This window comes from Coffea eugenioides, chromosome 7, assembly GCF_003713205.1.
Source record: "Coffea eugenioides isolate CCC68of chromosome 7, Ceug_1.0, whole genome shotgun sequence".
Lineage (NCBI taxonomy): Eukaryota > Viridiplantae > Streptophyta > Magnoliopsida > Gentianales > Rubiaceae > Coffea > Coffea eugenioides.
In genome coordinates this window covers 9037969-9059639 of record NC_040041.1, presented here as the reverse complement: position 1 = coordinate 9059639, position 21671 = coordinate 9037969, and the positions used below count along the sequence as shown (strand labels likewise).

The following is a 21671-nucleotide window of genomic DNA, read 5'->3' as shown; positions in this document are numbered from 1 at the left end:
GCTGATCGAACAAATGCATACCCTGATGGGTTGGTTGAGGATGTGCTGGTTAAAGTTAATGAATTGGTATTCTCGCCTGACTTTTATGTACTTGACATGGATGATGACCATTCTCCCGACCTTCACCTTTGCTATTAGGTAGACCCTTTTTAAGCACAACCCAGGCAAAAATTGATATTCATAAGGGCACCTTGTCCATGGAATTTGATGGAGAAATGGTCCATTTTAATATTTTTGATACGATGGAATATCCTATTAACTCTCCCTCTGTGTTTGCTATTCATGCTATTAATCCATTTGTGCAAGAATTTTCTGAGTTTGCTTGTAGGGATAAATTCAGAGTTGTTGCGAACGAGTATAACGGGATGAAAGCAATTTCTAAGGTGAAAATATGTCAAAAATTAAGGAAGAAGATTGCACTCAATGGCTATGTGGATCTCGGAGGAGGGCCACCGATTACAAGGAAAATTGAGTTACACCCAAATTGAAGAGTGGTGTTCAATGTCTAGCCAAAGACATTAAAGAAAGGCGCTCATTGGGAGGCAACCCAATTTCTTTTAATTGTTTGTTCAGTTTTGTTTGATAGTTTAAAGGTGTTTTCCTTGAGTTTGACTGATTTCTGGTTTCAATTCTCATTTTTGATGATTTGTAGGTGTCTCTGTGATTTAACGTGCCCGCATCATGTCGTACAGAGAGCTCACGGTCAGAAAGGTTTCCACCCTCATGACGCGCCTGCGTCATGTTATGTGGAGATCTCATGGTCAGAAGGGTTCTTGCCCTTTTGACGCGCCACGTCACCTTCGCGGGAAAGGTAAGTATTCAAAACTCGAAAACAGTTTTCCATTTCCTGTTACTCTCTAATTTTAAATTTTGAAAATAAATTTTGTTCATAATAATAAAATTCAATAAAAAGGAAATTTTTTTTAAAAAAAAAAATGAATTTTTTAAAAAAATTTTTTTTATTAAATAAAAGAAAAAAAAGAAGTCTTTCCATTTAGCTATAACTTTTGATTTCCAAAATTAGAATTTACAAAAAAAATCTAAAAAATGAAAAAAATGATGAAAAAAAAAGAAAAAAAAACTTTTTTGTCTTTGTTTTTGTCTTTTCTTTTTCTTTCTTTCTTTCCCCTGTTTTTTCTTCTCTGTCGACCGAAAACCCTTTGCCCGCCGCCATCTCCTCCACTCCTTGCCATCGCGCTCGGCGCTCCATCACATGGCCGCCCACTTCTCCCGCGGTCGACGCCGCCTTTTCCTCACCCCTCTTCTCTCGCGCTCGCCGCCAGCACCAACCGCACGACCACCACTACCTCGCGCGACAAAACCCAACCGACGCTGCCACCATTCCCACTTCTTCCCTCGGAGACCAGTGAAGAATTTGGCAGCGTTTATGCACCATGCGGGTCTTGCTCATCCATGTCCGCCTCGCCCACCACTTTGACCCGATTTCAGGGGAGTTTTTTTGCCTTTTCTCCTACTTTTGATGTTTATTTGCTACATTGAGGGCAATGTATCGTTTAGGTGTGGGGGGGATCAATTGGGGTGCTAGTTTTTCTAGTTTTAGTTTTTAGATGTTTTTCCTTTATTTTTAGTATGTTACTTGTCTATATTTCGTTTATTTTCTTTCTTTTTAGTGATCAACTCTAATGTGACTGTCAATGTTTGATGTTGGATTGTTGTCTCAAATTTTACTATTGCCGAGTTTTAATAATAAAAGTGTATCAAGATAATGTGATTGAGTCCAAGAATATCTCTTTGGTGAATATCCGTGATTGCTTGACTCTTTTGATTTTTTGTTATAACAGGTTGTCGAAACCTGTGCAATAATAAAACCTGCTCAAACTAAAAGTAATTTCTGTAGATAGCGGTGAGCAGGGTCGAATCCACAGGAATTGGGAGTAATTGTTTCTTTTCAAATTCAAAGTGACAAGGGGGGTATTTTTATCTCAGGGGTGACAATCAAAGAAATTCAAATAAAATCTAAAAAACTACTAAAAATTAAATAATAAATTACTAAAAATCGAATGAGTGATAATTAAGGATCTAGCCAAGGAATAATTTCAACAATGGTTCACCTAATTGATCATCGAAACAAAGGCGATTCCAATTATTCACTAATAAATAGGTTATAACTGCCAAACAAGCGATGACAGTCAACCCCTCCTTACTGTGTCGGTGATTAAGGTACGCCCGTTAATCACTGCTCTAATTGAGAAATAATCTTAGGTACGCTCGTAAGATTTAATTCCCCAATTGCCTTACGTATTAGAGGAGCCCTATTCTAACCAAATAACACACTACCAGGGTTATTTTAGGTTAGCCTGCGTATTCCCCTGACACAAATCCAATCATGCCAATTATCACTATTTTGAGACAATTAAACAATTACGGATTTAACGTCCCAATTGACAATAGATTATCAAATTAACTAATTATTCGGATCCAAGACAATCAATTAACTAAACAATCATAAGCACTGTAACCAGAAAATATGCGAATACCAATAAATAAAAGAAAAAGATAAAATTAAATCGATCTCACAATTTTAGGCGAATCAAAGCCTCCGTTGTTCCTTGACTAGAATGAAGGAATTAGCTTATCTTTGATGCCAAAAACCCACGCACCATTGAAACAACAGTTGTGGCCATTGTCTCTGAGAGTTGAGAAAATTCAATTCGTCCCAATCGATAAGAAAAGCAAACTACCAGAAGTGATAGCTAATTCCCAATTCTCCCTGACATGCGCAGGGAGCAAAGCTACTAAAGGACAAAAAATACCGAAAAGAAAAGTCAAAGAGAAAAAACAAAAAGTGGTCTCCGTTGTCTCTATTGCTAATTCCTATCTAATACTAACTACTCTCATGCCTCCTCCTGTGCGGCGGCTCCCTAGGGAAAAGAAAAATTCAGCCGTCCTCTCATCTTCAGCAATTATCAAAATGGGCCAAAATTTTTGTTTGCCAACAATGCCCTTGGGATAAGCTCTGTTACTTGGACTCCTTTTCTATTAAATTGGCACTTGTAATCATATTTTCGTTCTACTCCCTGAAATAAATGTAAAATATCAAAAGTGAGTAAAATCTAACAATTAATCCACATCAGGTCAGATAATAAGAAAAATTAATAATTAAATAACTGATAAAATTACAACCTATCAATTTCCCCCACACCTAAATCATACTTGTTCTCAAGCATAAGAACAGTAAATGGATACCAAAATTTGATAATGGGCATTGCTCTATCTACTTTATTGCCAAGATACCAAGAAAAATATATATCAAGCATGGGAGATCAAGATCCAAGAAACATCACTTCGGTTAGCTTCTAAATCACAAACTCCTCCAATTTCAGGTTAACTAATCTAAGAAAAAGGAATGACGCACAGCATTTATCAGCAAATTGTCCAACTTTTAACCAAAATCTCAACATTAAATTCATAAATCGGCAAGCTGACTTTTACTATACACTAACACAACTTTCACTTTTTTTTTATTACATATTCCTACTTTTCTCTTTTTTTTTTCTTCTCTTTTTTTTTTTTGCTTTTCTCAATAGTAACAAAAGACTTAGTCGCTAGCCATTGGAGTCTTTTGACGTGAACTCCAACATTTTTAGATGAAAGAGTCCGGTTACTCAGCTCTTGTCGCTATACGACCATGTACTTATAGAAAGTACTACTTTTTGACGCGAGAATCGACACTTTTGGTGAAGATCCCCGGTTACTCGGTAGTAAAGACTAGCGGAGTACAGTCAACTCTTATTCACCACTAAATAACACAAAAAATTCAAAATAACACAAAAATCAAAAGAAAATTTGCATCAGCTAGTTTCATTTTCAAGCATGGAGAACTAAAGTTAATAACCGGACCAATTCACATGAAAATGTCAACAATCATTTTCAATGCCTAGAAAAGTTAACCAAAAATTAGAAGAGCTACATAATCTGATATTCACCAAAGAGGTGTTCTTAGACTCAATTACATTAATTCGATACACTTTTATTACTCAAATTTGGCAAAAGTAAAAATAGAGGCAACAATCCAATATCAAACCTTGGCCTGCACATGTGAGCTAATCACTGAAAAGAAAGAAAGAAAATGAACGAGAGGTGGGCAAATAACAAACTAAAAATAAAGAAAAAAAATCTAAAAACTAAAAAGTAGGAGAATTAGCACAGCTGTCCCCCCCCACACCTAGATCCTACATTGTTCTCAATGGAGGAATTAAAGCAATTAAAGTGAAGAGGACAACGAAACTTCCCTCTCAAGTGGCTACGGGGTAGGTGGGGATGATGGAGGGAAACCAATATGGTGGAAGTACGCGCCCAAGTTCTGAGACATCATAACTCAATTCAACCAGCAAATGCAAAACTCTGTCCACCAAAAATTTTAACAAAGTCTCCAATTGGACAGTGAGTATCTCAACTCAAAATCAACAATTCTAGCAATAGTAGATCCAAATTTTGACAAGAACAAAACAGGCCAGCTACCACAACCAGTGCCACTGGTGGACGCACAAGTAGGAAACAATTAAAATAGTCAACCCAATCAACCAGAAAAATTCCAATGCGTCACAGAGAGCAAACAGAGGATCAATAGTGCAACGAATATAGCAAACAAATGAATCTCAGCAAGCGCCCAGCCAAAGTAGCAATTGAAACCACAACCCACCAATTCAAATGTACTCTACCAATTGCAATCAAGCAATTCAAGGAAAATCCACCAAACCACTAGATGCGAACATTCCCATAAAGCATAACCGCTCACAGTAATAAGCATATGACCTCCGAAACCAGCATAATCCAGCAAATTAGCGCACAAATTTGACATCAGTATCTCAATTACAAACTCGTAGCTATCAGGCAGGCAACCAACCAAATATAAGTAACAAATCCAGGTCCAATTACTCTAACCAGTACCACTGGTGGACTCCTCGGGAAAAGAAAAACAACTCAACGTCTTACCCAAATAAATGAAGACCCCAAACACCACCAAATACTTTAGAGGATTTGGGAAACAAGTTACAAATACCTCCACAGATCGATAGTTGAAGAAGGTGGAGCTGGTGGTAGCTAACAAAGGGGAACAGAGGCGCGACACGAGAGAGAGGAATGGCCGCTGCCTGTGGTGGCGGCGGATCGTGGATGGTGGATGGCGCGTGTGGAGAACTAGGGACGACGTTCGAGCAGCAGGCGGCCATGGACAGTGACGTACGGTTGCTGACGATTGTGCACGGAGCCTGGGCTTCGTGAGTTGGCAGGGGTGGCGTGACGCGAGGTAGAGGCTGCTAGAGTTGTGAGGGAGAGAGGTGCGGCGAGGGGAGTGAGAGAGATGGAAGCGGTGGTGGCAGTGGAGTGGTGGAGGTATGCGAGCGGCGATGGCATACACAGAGGCGACGGCATGAAACTGACCAATGGGTTGGCGGCGGTGGAAGGGGAGAAGAGCGAGGCGCGCGGCGCACGTCGCGGCTGGTGGCGGCAGATAGTGGGTTCTTCAGCAGCTGCGGCGGTGTGCGAGTAAGATGCGAGCGGTGTCCGTGGCGAGGTGGAGGAAGCGACGGACGGGGAAGAAGATGAGAGCTTGCGCAGAGCGGCGGCGCGCAGCAGCGGGCGGCGGTAGCTCGCGGTGAGCTGTGGACGGTGTGCGATCGAAATGGCGATGGGCAGCGAACAATGCGAGGGAGAGAGAGAAAGGTGCGACGACGGGCGACGCAGAGGAAAACAGAGCAGAAGAAAGAAGAAAAGAGAAAGAAAAAAGAAGAAAGAAAGAAAAAAAAACAAAGAAAAGAAAAGAAGGAAAAAGAAAAAGAAAAACAAAGATTTTTTTTTTCTTTGTAACAAAACTCAACTTTGAAATTCAAAATTAGAGACTAACAAGGGATCACTAACCGGTCTTGAGTTTTTCTTTTGAACGCTTGTCTTTTCTGCGAACGTGGCGTGGGCACGTCCTGAGAATCGCAACCCTTTCTAAGGATTCTGATCGTGAGCTCTCTATACGTCATGACGCGGGTACGTCATGAGGGCAGGAACCCCTTCTGACGATTCTGATCATGAGCTCTCTATACATCATGACGCGGGAGCGTCATGATAGAGGGACACCTACAAATCATCAAAATGAAAATTGAAACCCGTAATCAGTCAAATTCAAGGAAAACATATTTAAAATATCACACAACATCAGACAAACAATTAAAAGAAATAATTGGGTTGCCTCCCAATGAGCGCCTTTCTTTAATGTTTTCGGCTAGACATGTCATATTTGCTCAGGGAGGATATAATCTTGTGGCTTGTTTCAATGATTCATCCTTTATATAGTCCTGATAACCCTCGTAAATAGAGTGATCCTTGAGCACACGAGTTACAGTCTTCCATGGACTAGTTGATGGCGCCAAATAATCAAGCAGTGATCTCCATTCTTCATCCACTCCTCCATCAAGAGCATTCAACAGTTCAAGATATTTGACCATAGCTACTCTTAACTCATTTCTGCAATGAGACTCAAACACTTCCGATATAACAAAATCAATCTCATTAACAGAAGTTATAGAGTAAGAGTCAGGGGAATATGGGTTAAGGGATGGAGTGGGTGTCATCGCATTTAGTAATTGCTCACTGGATTCGTTTACTAGGGTAATTTGATGTTGGAGTCTCATGTCTTCCACTTCAACTTTCTTTTCAACTGCATCTTTGGATCCTCCTTCTTGAGACTCTTGTAGTTCCATATCACTTGTCAGGATAATTGCACTCTCACCTTCCTTAGAGTCATTGATGGTCTGTGAGGGCAATTCTGACATGAATGACGATTGTTGACTCTTGCTGTTGAAAACTCATTGGCTCCTTTTCATAATTAACATTGAAGTTATCCGACCATCCTTGATCATACCGGTTTAAATAAGGGTCATACCACGTTTGAGATCGAGGTGAAGAATCTCCAAATTTTTTTTTGAGATAGTTACTCAGGTAGTCTTGATATTCGGGGTACATACCGGTTGAATGATCCCTGGCATAACAAATTTCATAGGTTGCAGCAGCCATTCTTTCTCTAAAAGAGTTTAGTGCCTCTGAATATGCAAACTTAGAAAAAAATAAAGCCTTATTGCCTTCCCTGAAAACAAAATCCAGTCTATCACCAAAATACGGAGTGTTAGAAATCATAAACTATATAAAAAAAATAAGAGAAAAATAAATAAAAAAAAAAAAATAAAAACAAGATGAACTCAAAAAGAAACAAATTAATCTGGCACCAGTCCCCGGTAACGGCGCCAAAAATTGACAGGTTGTCGAAACCTGTGCAATAATAAAACCTGCTCAAATTAAAAGTAATTTCTGTAGATAGCGGTGAGTAGGGTCGAATCCACAGGAATTGGGAGTAATTGTTTCTTTTCAAGTGACAAGGGGGGTGTTTTTATCTCAGGGGCGACAATCAAAGAAATTCAAATAAAATCTAAAAAACTACTAAAAATTAAATAACAAATTACTAAAAATTGAATGAGTGATAATTAAGGATCTAGCCAAGAAATAACTTCAGCAATTGTTCACCTAATTATTATCGAAACAAAGACAATTCCAATTATTTACTAATAAATAGGTTATAACTGCCAAACAAGCGATGACAGTCAACCCTTCCTTACTATGTCGGTGATTAAGGTACGCCCGTTAATCCCTGCTCTAATTGAGAAATAATCTTAGATATGCCCGTAAGATTTAATTCTCCAATTGCTTTACGTATTAGAGGAGCCCTATTCTAACCAAATAACACACTACCAGCGTTATTTTAGGTTAGCCCACGTATTCCCCTGACACAAATTCAATCATGCCAGTTATCACTATTTTGAGATAATTAAACAATTACGGATTTAACGTCCCAATTGACAATAGATTATCAAATTAACTAATTATCCGGATCCTAGATAATCAATTAACTAAACAATCATAAGCACTGTAACCAGGAAATATGCGAATACCAATAAATAAATAAAAAAAAAAATTAAATCGATCTCATAATTTTAGGCGAATCAAATCCTCCGTTGTTCCTTAACTAGAATGAAGGAATTAGCTTATCTTTGATGCCAAAAACCCACGCACCATTGAAACAACAGTTGTGGCCATTGTCTCCGAGAGTTGAGAAAATTCAATTCGTCCCAATCGATAAGAAAAGCAAACTACCAGAAGTGATAGCTAATTCCCAATTCTCCCTGACATGCGCAGGGAGCAAAGCTACTAAAGGACAAAAAATACCGAAAAGAAAAGTCAAAGAGGAAAAACAAAAAGTGGTCTCCGTTGTCTCTATTGCTAATTCCTATCTAATACTAACTACTCTTATGCCTCCTCCTGTGTGGCGGCCCCCTAGGGAAAAGAAAAATTCAGCCGTCCTCTCATCTTCAGCAATTACCAAAATGGGCCAAAATTTTTCCTTTGTCAACAATGCCCCTGGGATAAGCTCTGTTACTTGGACTCCTTTTCTATTAAATTGGCACTTGTAATCATATTTTCGTTCTACTCCCTGAAATAAATGTAAAATATCAAAAGTGAGTAGAATCTAACAATTAATCCACATCAGGTCAGGTAATAGGGGAAATTAATAATAAAATAACTGATAAAATTACAACCTATCAGGTTAACTTTCTAGGCTTAGGGAATGGTTGTTGATATTTTCATGTGAATTGGTCCAATATTAACTTTAGTTCTCCATATTTGAAGAAATGAGGCTAGTAGCTGCTGTCTTTGTTTGTTTTTGAGGTGTTATATTGAGTTTTTGTGTTATTAGCTATGAATAAGAGTTGACTGTACTCCGCTAGTCTTTACTACCGAGTAACCGGAAATTTTCATCAAAAGTGTCGATTCTCGCGTCAAAATGTAGTAATTGCTATGAGTACGTGGTCACGTGGCAATAGAAACTGAGTAACCGGGCTCTTTCATCTGACAAATGTCAGAGTTCGCGTCAAAAGGCTCCAATGGCCAGAGACTAAGTTTTGTGTTACTATTGAAAAAAAAAAGAAAAAAAAAGAAAAATAGAAAAACGTGAAAAAAGTTGAAAGTTGTGTTAGTGTATAATAAAAGTCAGCTTGCCGGTTTATAAATTTAATGTTGAGATTTTGGTTAATAGTTGGACCATTTGCTGATAAATGTTGTGCGCCATTCCTTATTCTTAGATTAGTTAACTTAGAATTCAAGGAGTTTGTGATTTAGAAACTAACCGGGGTGATATTTCTCGGATTTTGATCACTGATGCTTGATATATGATTTTTCTTGGTATCTTGGCAATATAGTAGATAGAGCAATAGCCATCATCATCAAATTTTGGTGTCTGTTTACTTTTCCTATACTTGAGGGCAAGTATGATTTAGGTGTGGGGGAAATTGATAGGGTGCGATTTTATCATTTATTTTATTATTAATTTTCCCTATTACTTGACCTGATGTGGATTTATTATTGGATTCTACTCACTTTTCATAATTTGCAGTTATTTCAGGGAGTAGATCGAAAACACCACAATCAATGCCAATTTGACAGTCATCGGGAAAGAATTCAAATAGAAGGCTTGCAAGGGCATTTTTGGAACAAAGAGACGCAAGCCCTTTTTGGTCATTTGGCCGAAGTCTTCTTTTCCCTGGGAGCCGCCGCACAAAGGAAGACCATTAGATAGGAATTGGATTGAGTAGCGGGGGATCATTATCTCCATTAGCTTAGTGTTCCTTTGGTTTTTCTTTCTCACGCATGGCAGGACTGCTTAGTAGTTTCAGCTTTGACTTTTCTTTTGGGCACTACTGAAGCTTAGTTTTTAATGTTTTCCTTGGAGGCTTCTTAGTAGTTTTTGTCTCCTGGGATGTCAGGAGCAATTAGGTATAATTGAATGATTTTCCCGTGGCTTTTCCCCCAAACACAGAAGATGGCCGCAGCTTTTGCTTTAGTTTCGTATGTTTTGTTCTCATTAAACATGAACTAATTTCTCCACTCTAGTCAAGGAGCAACGGAGGCTTTGGTTCGCCTAAACTTGTGAGATTGATTTAATTTTATCTTTTTCTTTTATTTATTGGTATTCGCATATCCCTTGATTGCAGTGTTCATGATTATTTAATTTATTGATTGTCTTGGATCCGGATAATTAGTTAACTTGATAATCTATTGTCAATTAAGGCATTAAATCCGTAATTGTTTAATTGCCTTGAAATAGTGACAACTGGCACGATTAGATTCGTGTCAGGGGGATACGCGGGCTAATATGAAATAACCCTGGTAGTGCGTTATTTGGTTAGAATAGGGCTCCTCTAATATGTAAGGCAATTGGGGAATTAAATTTTACGGGCGTACCTAAGGTTATTTCTCAATTAGAGTAGTGGTTAACGGGCGTACCTTAATCATCGACACAGTAAGGAGGGGTTGACTGTCATCGCTTGTTTGGCAGTTATAACCTATTTATTAATAAATAATTGGAATTGCTTGTGCATCGATGATCAATTGGGTGAACCATTGCTGAAGTTATTTCTTGGCTAGATCCTTAATTATCATTCATTTGATTTTAGTAAATTGTTATTTAATTTCTAGTTGGCTGTTTTATTTTTATTATTTTACTTTTAGTTGAATTGCTTAAATTGTCACCCCTGATATAAAAACACCCCCCTTGTCATTGTGAATTTGAAAAGAAACAATTACTCCCAGTCCCTGTGGATTCGACCCTACTCACCGCTATCTACAGAAATTACTTTTAATTTGAGCAGGTTTTATTATTGCACAGGTTGCCAACCTGTCAGTCTTGATAGTTAAGGTACACCTGTTAACTATTTCTCTAACCAAAAAATAACTTCAGATACACTCGTAGAATTTAATTCCTTGATCGTATTAGAAACTAGAAAAATTCTGTTTTAATCAATAAACACATTATCAAGGTTTATTTAAATTAGATCATATGTTTCTCTAACATGAAACCAATCACGTTGGTTACCACAAATTTAAGATAATTTAACAATTACGGATTTATCTGTCTTAATTGGCAATAGATTGTTAAGTTGGATTAAATATTGGGTGCCCATGATATTCAAGTAACAAAACAGCAATGAGAAATTAAATTAGAAATTAGAAAAACCCTATTCTAATTTCTTGATTGTATTAGAAACTAGAAAAATCCCAATCTAATCAATAAACACGTTACCAAGATTTATTTAAATTGGATCATATGTTTCCCTAACATGAAACCAATCATGCTAGTTACCACTATTTTAATATAATTTAATAATTACGGATTTAACTATTGTAATTGACAATAGATTGTTAACTTGGATTAAATATCGGATGCTCATGATATTCAAACAATAAAATAACAATGAGAAATTAAATCAGAAAACATATGAATATTAACGAATAAAAGAAATGGATAAAAATAATTAGATCTCACAGTTGTAATTGAACCAAATCCCTTATTACCCCTTAACTAAAAAGGGAAAATTAATTGTTCGTCGTTGAGAATAACTTAGACAATTTCATTAACGAACGTCGCATTAGCGTTTGACAACGAACAAACAAAAGAAAAAGAAAAGACGAAGGGAAAAGCTCTGTGATTCTCGTCTGGTGTTGAGACTAGTAGATTGATTCTTTTCCAAACATAGGCAGACTCTTAAAAGTTACGAAAGGAAAAATCCCTACTCCTCACGTTACTCCTTTCCTAATCTATTAGGACTACTACTGCTAATACTTCTAATTTCCTACGAAAGAAATATTCCTAAATTAACAAAAGATACTCTAAGTCGTTTTCCAATACAATTTGAATACATGCTTCTTAGGTCTTCAACTTGAACCGAAAAACTATCATGTGCATAAATCTAGACTTCTCCGGACTCGCAGGCTAGTTTTAGGTGCGGCCACATGGAACGGGTTAAGAATCTTCATTAATCCTATTTTTAACCCTTTTTCATGCCATATTCCTGAAATTAGTATTAGTTACTAAATATAAGTAGAGTCCATCAATTATTATAATATTTGGCCAAATCAAAGAAAAATATTCATAAATTTAATAGCAATTAGACACCCTACCAGACTTCGTGCAATTGTGTTTTGTACGGTTCTATTCAATCATCATACATGTTTAAATTTTTTATGTATAAATACATCATAATATTATACTGAATATATGTCAAATATTTTATTCATGTATATCATTTTTATCCCAAATATAATAATATAATGTAATTGAACACCAAATAAGGTAAAAAGTACAATAACCTGACGGAGTCACACTAAATTTCAACTGCACTGGCCCCTCTCCCCAAGATTTTGATCAGAGAGGTTGCTTATGTTGCAAATTGCAGTTTTATGGAAGTTTTGACTATTTTATGTTATTATAATTCAAGTAGCAGAAGTAGATCGAGTGTTAAACGAGTAACCTCCAACAAATATTTAACATGGTCTACCTTTTCTGAGAAAAATTTGTTATCAAGTTTAATAGTCCAGTATTCGAGACACATCAGATTGCACATTAGATTTTTTATGCAACTCTATAGTAACTACAAGTAAATTGAAACTTCATGCTTAAGCACATAATTAATTTTTCCTTTAATTGGTCTAGGTAGAAAGAAAAAAAAAGAGGAAGCAACGAGTAATTTAGTCATGGAGTTGGCTGTTGGTCCGAATTTTACCGAGTTTGCTCTTAAAATTACAAATGAACATCATTAGTTATGTCTACCATCTCGAGATCAAGCGAATACAGCATGGGAGTTTCCGAAATTAATTCTGGATTTGGTTTTAATCTTGAATGCTGAAAATTGTTACTGGGGTTGGCTTGGTTTATGCTTATGCAGAGTTTTCCTTTCTTTTTTTTTTTTTTCCCCCTTGAGAAAACATTGCGCAAGTTGAAATTTCTCAAAAGTAATAGTTGGATTAAAACATTTCAGCAATGGAAAATGGTAAAGAAAAAACATTTGTCTACACAGGTACTTTGATAACATGTTATGTCAGACTAGTACTACTATTTATTTCTACTTCACAATAGGAAATAAGGACTCATCCACAATTTGAAAGCCGAGTTAACTGGAAAAAAAATAAATAAAATGTCGGTGCCAAGCAATTCTCTTGTTAGAGCCTAAAGTTGATAAGTGAATAAAATCAGGAAATCTTGAGACATGTTTCCACTAGAAATCTAAATTAACCAAACCACCGAAAGACAGTTGTACCACATAAACTAGAAATCTAAATTGGCCAAACCACCGAAGAATAGAGGATGAGGAAATAAATTCTTGAAGTTAAGTACAAAACCTCGTTTCGGTGTACTTACTTCGTAGCAGAAGAAATGACGAACGAGCAGAAGAAATCATCAGCAACAATAAGAAGACATTTCTGCCGATGAATCCTTTCACGAGTATGTTGCTACTCTAATTCCAATAGCGCGGTTTGAATTAACCGTTTTTGGGGGTGTTTTTGAAAAATTTTACTGTAGCAGTATATGAAGAAATATTTTTTGAAATATTTAATATATTGTATAGATGATATGTTTTTTAAGTTGTTTTTATTTGTGTATTACTGTGACGTTGTATTTAAAAATTTTATTTTTGAAAAAATGGCCATCCAAGACAAGTACTATCAGTTCATAAATTCACAAGTATGTTGGGCGGTATTACTGGAGATTATGATTCCTATATATTCATGCACATATAACGTTCTGTATTTCTAAATTTACTGAGAATATTATGTTAGTTCCATTAGTGCTATTATGAAAGAAGAATCTAAGAGTTCTTTCGTGTCACCGGACCAATCATTATAAATTCTTTCACATGTATATTCATTTGCTCAATTATGTTTTATTACTACTTAAATCACTTTTTTTTTTGAAATAGTTAGCAGAAAGAGTTTCAGCACGCGTTGCCGTTTAAATTTCTCACGCACACAGATAAAGCCCTACGAATCGAAAGCTTGCTGCTAAGCATAAAAATCTCATCACGGTCTCATTTATTGCGGTGATCTGCAAGAAGGAAGACATTTCATCAGCAACAAATTAGAAGACGCTTCTGTCGTTGCATTTCTCACAAGTATGTTGCTATCGTCTTGCTAGAGTTTCAGGCCGAACATAACATTTGTTTGTTTATACACACGTCATTACTATCATTTCATTTCTTCACAAGAAAGTTAAAAAACTTATATTGTCCAATCTCAACAATTACCGGTATCTTGACACCAAAAATTCAACTAACTTGAGTATGAATTGTATTTTCAAGTCCTTGAGTTTTATTTTTCTTGGTTCAATTATGATTAACTTGGTTATATTTTGTAATGAAAGAGTTGGCAGGCAAGGTGTAGAGTTTTGGTTCCTAATATAATGTATATTACATCTTCCATTACAGGTTTAAGAGTATAAGAGGGACGTGGAAGATGAGCGAGAGGAGACAACTGAATAATGTGGTTGGGTGGCTTGGAATATTTCTTCAGATATTGTTGCTTACTGAATGTGCAGTGACAAAAAAGTAAGTTTGTTGCTCAAAATCATTTTTCTTGGCTTCTTGATCTTGCGTCTTCTTCGCTGCGGCAGCCATTTTGTATGGGAACCCAAATTGGGAATTTTGCAAAATTTCTATAGTTTGGAGACTTCTATGTCGGACCACTTTCTATTTTCATGACCTACTATTTCATGAGCTAATTTTATGCAGAAGATTTACAGTTAAAGATAGCAAAGACCTGAAGAAATTTCCTCCAGTTCAATTGCATAGGCAAAAAGATCACGTAAAGAAGAAGTACCTATTGACTATTTGTTCAATTCTATTTCAAAATTTTCCAATTCTTGAGAATGTATGCCCTCTTCTTTTTTTGGTAGGTTGTCATGGACAATGGCCTGGTCAAGGTTACAGTGTCCGTTCCTGGGGGCACGGTTGCAGGGATAGAGTACAATGGCATTCCAAATTTACTCGAAACAAGAAATAAAGAAACTAATAGAGGGTATACACCAATTTCCTTCTCAACGATGTTATGTTGTTTATTCTCCCCTATCTCTTCACCACCCCCCACCCAAAAAAAAAAACCATTGGGAATTTCTTTTTTTTTTTTTGTGTGGCAAATTTGACTTAAATTGAGTGAATGCAGATATTGGGACGTTGTTTGGAAATTCCCAGGTCATTCTGCTTTCGTTGAGGAGTAAGCCTTAATTCTAGTTTTGATGGTTGATTCGAATTTTTACGGCCTCTCCAACCAATTCATCAACTATTTCTTGCCAACATTAAGATTAATCCTTGGATTTTGGGCAAATTTTGCAGGCTGGAAGGTACCAGCTTTGATGTGATTACGGAAGAAGAGAGTGGAGTAGAGCTTTCTTTCACAATAACATATGATAATTCGATCAGTAGCCCACAACTTCCACTAAATATTGATAAAAGGTGCAGCCTTGCGAAGTCAATAATAAGTATCAAAATAGTTTCAAGTGCATGGTGAAGCATGTTTAGAAGTTTTTATTCACTACAAAACTCATTCATGGAGCAGTGACAAAATTGAAACTCTTATACAGGTTCATATTGTTACGTGGCCACAATGGATTTTACACATATGCCATATTTGAACGTTTGGAAGGATGGCCTGCTCTTGATGTATCTCAGACCCGGGCAGTATTCAAACTTGAAGAGAAACTGTAAGAATCACAATTGACAAAACTAAAAGGGGAGATTTTTTTTTTAACAAATAAAAGAAAAAATAAAGATGATGGAAACGAAAGAAAAGAATAACATATCAGCAGTTTTTTTCTTTTTACCCTCCCACTCCTCTTACGCCCTTTTTACTCTCAATTGTTAAATCCAAAATTTAAACTCTGAAGCTGCCAGCGGAAAGAACTCTAAACGCCCTCCCCTAGAGAATTTTTTTTTTAAAATTTTTTTGGTGTCCCTAAGTTCAATTTGATAGTTTATGATGTCCCATCAGGTTTCAATATATGGCTATATCCGATAAAAGGCAAAGAATAATGCCAACATTAGAAGATAGGGAAAGAGGTAAGACTCTTGCTTACCCAGAAGCCGTTCTTCTCACAAATCCAGCCAATCATTCTCTCAAAGTAGAGGTTAGTTCTATCAATTAAGCACTAGTAATTTGATTCTATTAATTAAGCCGTAGTAATATGATGTACCCTTTTTTCACTTCCCAATGTGTCAATTGTCATAATTCATGATAATTATGATACGATAATTATCATGAATTATCATTATTCTTGATTTTTTTTTTTTAAAAACCATCATAACTGATGGAGTAATTTGATCCCTTAATGGGCAGGTGGATGACAAGTACCAATATTCTAGTGATGTTAAAGATACTCGGGTGCACGGGTGGATATGTACAAATCCACCCACTGGATTTTGGATGATAATCCCAAGTAATGAATTCAGAATTGGTGGTCCTATGAAACAAGAACTTACATCCCAGGCCGGCGCAACTACTATATCGGTGAGCATGGACTTCTATGAATTCCCATCTCTTGAAATATGTTTCATTGAATCTCTAACAATCTTGGCATGTAAGATTGATATTTTACATATCATAACTTTGTTTTTTTCATTATGTCAGCTCCTCCTTTTTTAGATAAATTTTGAGATATGTAAACAAAAGCAAATTTTTAATGCTGTTTTTCACTCTTAAGTCGTTCCATACCAATCATTATGCTGGAGAAGACATGCGACAACAATTCAGAGATGGAGAGCCCTGGAAAAAGGTTTACGGCCCTGTTTTTGTCTACCTTAATTCTGTTCCAGAAAGTGGTGACCCCGACTCACTCTGGGAAGATGCCAAGCAACAGGTAATTTTAATTGGTAAAAATACAAAAAAAAAAAAATTTACTCTAAATAAGATCGCACATAGGTTGAAAAATAACTGTGAGATTCTTTATCATATGGGCATTTTTCAATTATGGCAGATGTTACAAGAGACTGAGAACTGGCCATACGATTTCCCCCGTTCAGAAGACTATCTTTCTGCTGATCAACGTGGCAGTGTTAGTGGCCGGTTACTAGTTCGAGACACGTACATAAACCTAAGCTTTTATGTCCTCGTACTTTCTTGCAAGCAATATTGCAAATATTTGATTAGCACTAAACCTCAATAATTACCATCTTTCAGTGGCAAAAATCAGGATCTAAAGAATGGGAGCTTAGCTTATGTTGGCTTAGCTCTACCGGGTAATGCTGGATCTTGGCAAATGGAAAACAAGGTATGTACTTAAATCTAATGGAGGTGGCCAAAATTGGATTTAGATGAAGATAATTTTTTTTAAACTTGCAATTAGTCTCCTTGATGACATGCATGATAATTGCTAGAGATGGTTGAATCTGTAAAATTACACCATTTTTGTGATGGGTTCAAGAGAAATTTAGTTTTGATAATCATATTATTTGTAACTTGTAAATTCTACTCACGCTTAATTTTAACAGGGCTATCAATTCTGGACACAAGCGGACAATAATGGTAACTTTTCAATTGAAAATGTCCTACCAGGGAACTACAGTTTATATGCTTGGGTGCCTGGATATATTGGTGACTACAGATACGATTCCTACATCATCATCTCTCCAGGTAATTCGTTTTGTTTTGTTTTTTTTTTTAAGTTTAAGAAATACCTTGCTTAGCTCATTTAAATTTGATGACATTAGAAAAACCAAGAATGGAGGGAAAGCGGTCCAAATTGGAGCAAATTTATCATTTTATCCAACTTTAACAATTTGTGAATTGTAAGATCAGCCAAAAATTTTTTTTTTTCTTATCAAAACTAAATGGGTCTTGATGCTCAATGCCCTGATACGCAGGAACAAGGATCACACTTGATAATGTTATATATGAGCCTCCAAGAAATGGTCCTACATTATGGGAAATTGGGATCCCTGACCGGACTGCTATTGAGTTTTTCGTGCCTGATCCGAGTCCACGGTTCACAAATCCATTATATTTGGCTTCCGAGAAGTACGTTTCAGTGGTTATACAACTATTATTACTATTGTTTTTTCATTCGATAGCCACTAAAGCCATAATATTTTTTTTTGGGGTATAAAATGGCAGGTTTAGGCAATATGGATTATGGGATCGTTACTCGGAAATATATCCTGACCATGATTTAGTTTTCACTGTTGGCGATAGCAACTACGAAACAGACTGGTTTTATGCTCAAGTAAATAGGTGATTACACTTGTCACTCTTTTCTTCATTGTAATAATTCTTTATGACGGAAAGGGAGAGAATTGTGTGGCGCTAATGCTGAATTAGTCACATTTTTTACAGGAATATTGGAAATCATACCTATGTTCCAACAACATGGCAAATAGTATTTGATCTCCAAAATATTGATGTATCTGCAACCTATACGCTCCAAATTGCACTGGCATCGTCAACTGGAGCTGCATTGCAAGTATGGCTTTCATGTTCATCTATTGCCAATTCTTGAAAATTTTCAATTGTACTTCCTTAGTGTTGGCAATTTATTTAACTCCTATTTAGTTATATTATGTAATACTAATATTTCTCTTTTGACTTCTTGCCAAGGTTCGAATTAACGACCCAAATGCTAGGAACCCCATTTTTAATAAGGGTTTGATTGGCAAGGACAATGCAATTGCCAGACACGGTATTCATGGGCTGTATCGGCTATATAGCATAGAAGTTTGGGGCTCTCAACTTGTGCAGGGAAGAAATTCGATATTTCTCACGCAGTCAAGAAACTCATTCCCTTGGGAAGGGATAATGTATGATTACATTCGTCTTGAAGGTCCGCCTCAAGATAACTGATGTCTAAGTAGCTATAGGAGCGAAAAGTGAAAGATGGAAATTATAGATAGGAGAAAATGGGGTTATAATGTGTGTTAAAATTGCATGTTATAAACTTATAATCATGAAATTTATATTTCTGCATGATACGAACTATGGCAATGTAGGATAAATTTTGCTTAATGATTAAAACTCGAAAAAAAAAGATATAAGCATTCCTATCAACGACAAGGAATTGTTGACTTAGTTCCTGAAGCGTGCTTATTATGCCTTGTAGAGTCATAATTCGTGCCATCCTCAGCAGACGATTCCCAAATGCAAGCCCTTTTCGCTTTCTGACTTTTTATTATGTATTGTTCATCTTCATTAAGACCAAAAAATGTAAAGCAGGAGGATGTTCTTAGTTTCAACAGACTGAGGGCATGCATCTTAATGTATATTGAACTCATAATTTAAAATTTGTTGAGTTCTCATCATAGTTAACGAGTATTTCATCCAATAAAATCACTGTACTATTTAGGTTGAAACAGGCATAACTAGTCATACTGGTTGCAACTTGCAAGGGAGTCAATTCTTTGTCAATCCTAGAAAATTTTCTGTAGATATAAATATTCTCTAATATTGGCAACTCATTATTGTAACTTGAAGATTTCTTCCTGTCTTAGCCAGTTTTTTCTTCACCCATCCTACTTTTTCTTTTTAGATTAATTGGTGATAAATTCATCTCACTGTATAATTCAACATTGTGGGAAAGAAGGCATTGAACCTGTGATATTGCAATCATTTGGAAATCTTGCGAAGAAGAATGTGACTACATTCATGCACAATTTGATATAATCGTTGAGATTTTACAAGTGTACTTTTTAATATGAGAAAAAAAAATCATTTGTTGCTTCTTTTAAAACGTTTCCTATTTCTTTTCATTCTCAACTTTTTTTTTATTTATTGTTTTTGCTCTTTTATTTTCATTTCCTCTCTTGCTCTTACTTATTGATAGAATTCTTGATTTCCCCCATGTCCATGGTTCAACTGCGTGATTTTCTTGTTGTATATATAAATGCAATCTTTCCCCTAAGAACACTAAGCCCAAACTGTACTCATTAAAAATCACTTCGATTTCGTTTTCCAACTTAGATGAGTGCCTTTCTTTTTCTCTTCCTCATTTACTGTCATTTCCTATCATTAATACTCATATTTTCGCTTGATTTTCCATAGTGATCATGGTTGTTATCCAAAAAATTTTGCATGATTTTTTTGTTCCGTAGCCCTGGAGAACTTGGAGCAAATAGAAATAGTTGGAGAGGGGCAAACTTGCGAGTTGCTGTGCATGCTTACCGGTATGTAGTGGCACTATTGAAAGTTTAAGGCTTCATCCCGTGTTTTCCATAAACTGCTTTTTCTTTTTAGTATGACACCAGATGTTGGTGTTTGCTATTCAATTAAAATTGATTTCAGGAGAAAGAATAAATTTCTTTTCCCTTCTTTGTAAAAAATGTACATTTTTATTTGGAAGAACAAGAATACCAATAATTTGGTATTTTTTAAAAGTACTTTGAACTGCTAAACCATTTTTCCTTCCTTTCATTAATCTTCAAAAACATAACTACATAGCTCTATTGAATAAAGGAACATTTTTCCCCCTCCCACCCCTCTTCACGCCCTTCCTAACTCCAACAGTTAGGTCTAGGATTCGAACCCTGTATATCAGAGAAGTAACATATTACTACTAGCTTTTAAAAATGTACAATCAAGTTTAATCTCAGACTTATTGCATTGCCGTCAATTATTGAAGACAATTAGGCCCAACTTAAAAACCCCTGAAAACTGCAGGTACAGAAGTTAGAATAGGGAAGGCAAACATCAGGGGCAGTGGTCCCTGTAGCCATTGGAGTCATTGGACACCCTTATAGGCTTATACAATATGGGTAATAATACTAGTGGTAGTCGTTATCACATGATACTAGAAAACAAAATGGCACGTCATAATGGGCTCTCGGCACTTTCACTACCAACGTCGAAAAGTGCATCACAAGTTGTTCCACAATGTTAGTTTGTTTTGCCTATTTTATTTTCTTGAATTAGTAATTTATGAACTTCAAGTTGTTAAATAATCCAAGGATGTAAAGAGGAGATTCAGACAAAGTACACCAATTTGGTTCTCATATTACTGCTGCTAATTTTGAAAGGCTGGTTGTTTTATCTAATTTGAGTCCTCGATTATTTTGTTGAGATCTTGATCATGTTGGTGTATCTTTTCTATCCACAATGAAAATTAGATGACCCGTGTCTCTTCATTTGGCATTTTGCAATCCATATACATTGAAAGTGATGAGAGAATCATATGAATACCGAAAGAAGTTGTATGCCTTTAAGTGGAAGTGAAGCAAATTCCAATTTCAGTATGCATCATAATTTGCTTTAGAACTAAATATCCCAGAACTGCAAAAAGAAATTGCTTTTCTTGTAAAAAAGTTCTATAGGAACTGCAAAGAATCTCTCTAGAGCATTAGTACTATTCTGATAGATCTTTTTCGGCCCCGGAGAACCCAACCGAAGAGCCAAAAGAAAACATTCACTCCCTGGATAATTTTCACCTTACCTCTGAATTAGATTTTGCTCTCTTGATTAATCCCAGAATATGCTCTACTAGTCTTCACTTCATAGAAGAAAAGAAAAGTGAAAGATTAACATTGAAAAGGCAAAAGTTGTTCAGCGACGTCGTTGGCTATAAAGCCATGCTATGAAACATCATATTATCTGTTAGGTTATTTGGTCTTTGATTAAAACCGTACAGTGAAGGTTTCTTTATTGACCAAAACATCATCCATCTAATAGGTTGTTAGGCCTTTACTTAGATTATTCGATGCCTGGAGGCTGGATTACCTTTCAGGGCCGCTGCAAAATTAAAGTAAGAAGCACCATTTAGTGCTCTTTAAAGTGACTAAAGCTAAAGTGAATTTTACACCCTATTATAT

The 21671-nt window shown here is 36.1% G+C and overlaps 1 protein-coding gene across 1 annotated transcript; it reads left to right on the top strand.

Moving 5' to 3' along the window:
* The first annotated feature begins 681 nt into the window (after positions 1-681).
* Positions 682-18719, top strand: LOC113776807 (rhamnogalacturonate lyase B-like). Its single transcript, XM_027321865.1, has 16 exons — positions 682-811; positions 11769-11797; positions 14786-14907; positions 15052-15102; positions 15222-15341; positions 15470-15589; positions 15877-16012; positions 16222-16392; positions 16586-16741; positions 16859-16993; positions 17084-17152; positions 17373-17514; positions 17745-17898; positions 17995-18111; positions 18214-18340; positions 18475-18719. The coding sequence occupies exons 1-16, from the start codon at positions 682-684 to the stop codon at positions 18715-18717; spliced, it is 2022 nt and encodes a 673-aa protein (XP_027177666.1). The 3' UTR covers positions 18718-18719.
* Positions 18720-21671: the final 2952 nt, after the last annotated feature.

What these genes read in the sequence shown, in the direction of transcription:
- LOC113776807 (XM_027321865.1), top strand. Translation starts at nt 682, where the DNA reads ATGTCGTACAGAGAGCTCACGGTCAGAAAGGTTTCCACCCTCATGACG. An exon ending in ATCATTCTCTCAAAGTAGAG is followed by an intron (nt 16,013 to 16,221) that starts GTTAGTTCTATC and finishes CTTAATGGGCAG; the next exon opens with GTGGATGACAAGTACCAATA. An exon ending in ACCTAAGCTTTTATGTCCTC is followed by an intron (nt 16,994 to 17,083) that starts GTACTTTCTTGC and finishes CAGGATCTAAAG; the next exon opens with AATGGGAGCTTAGCTTATGT.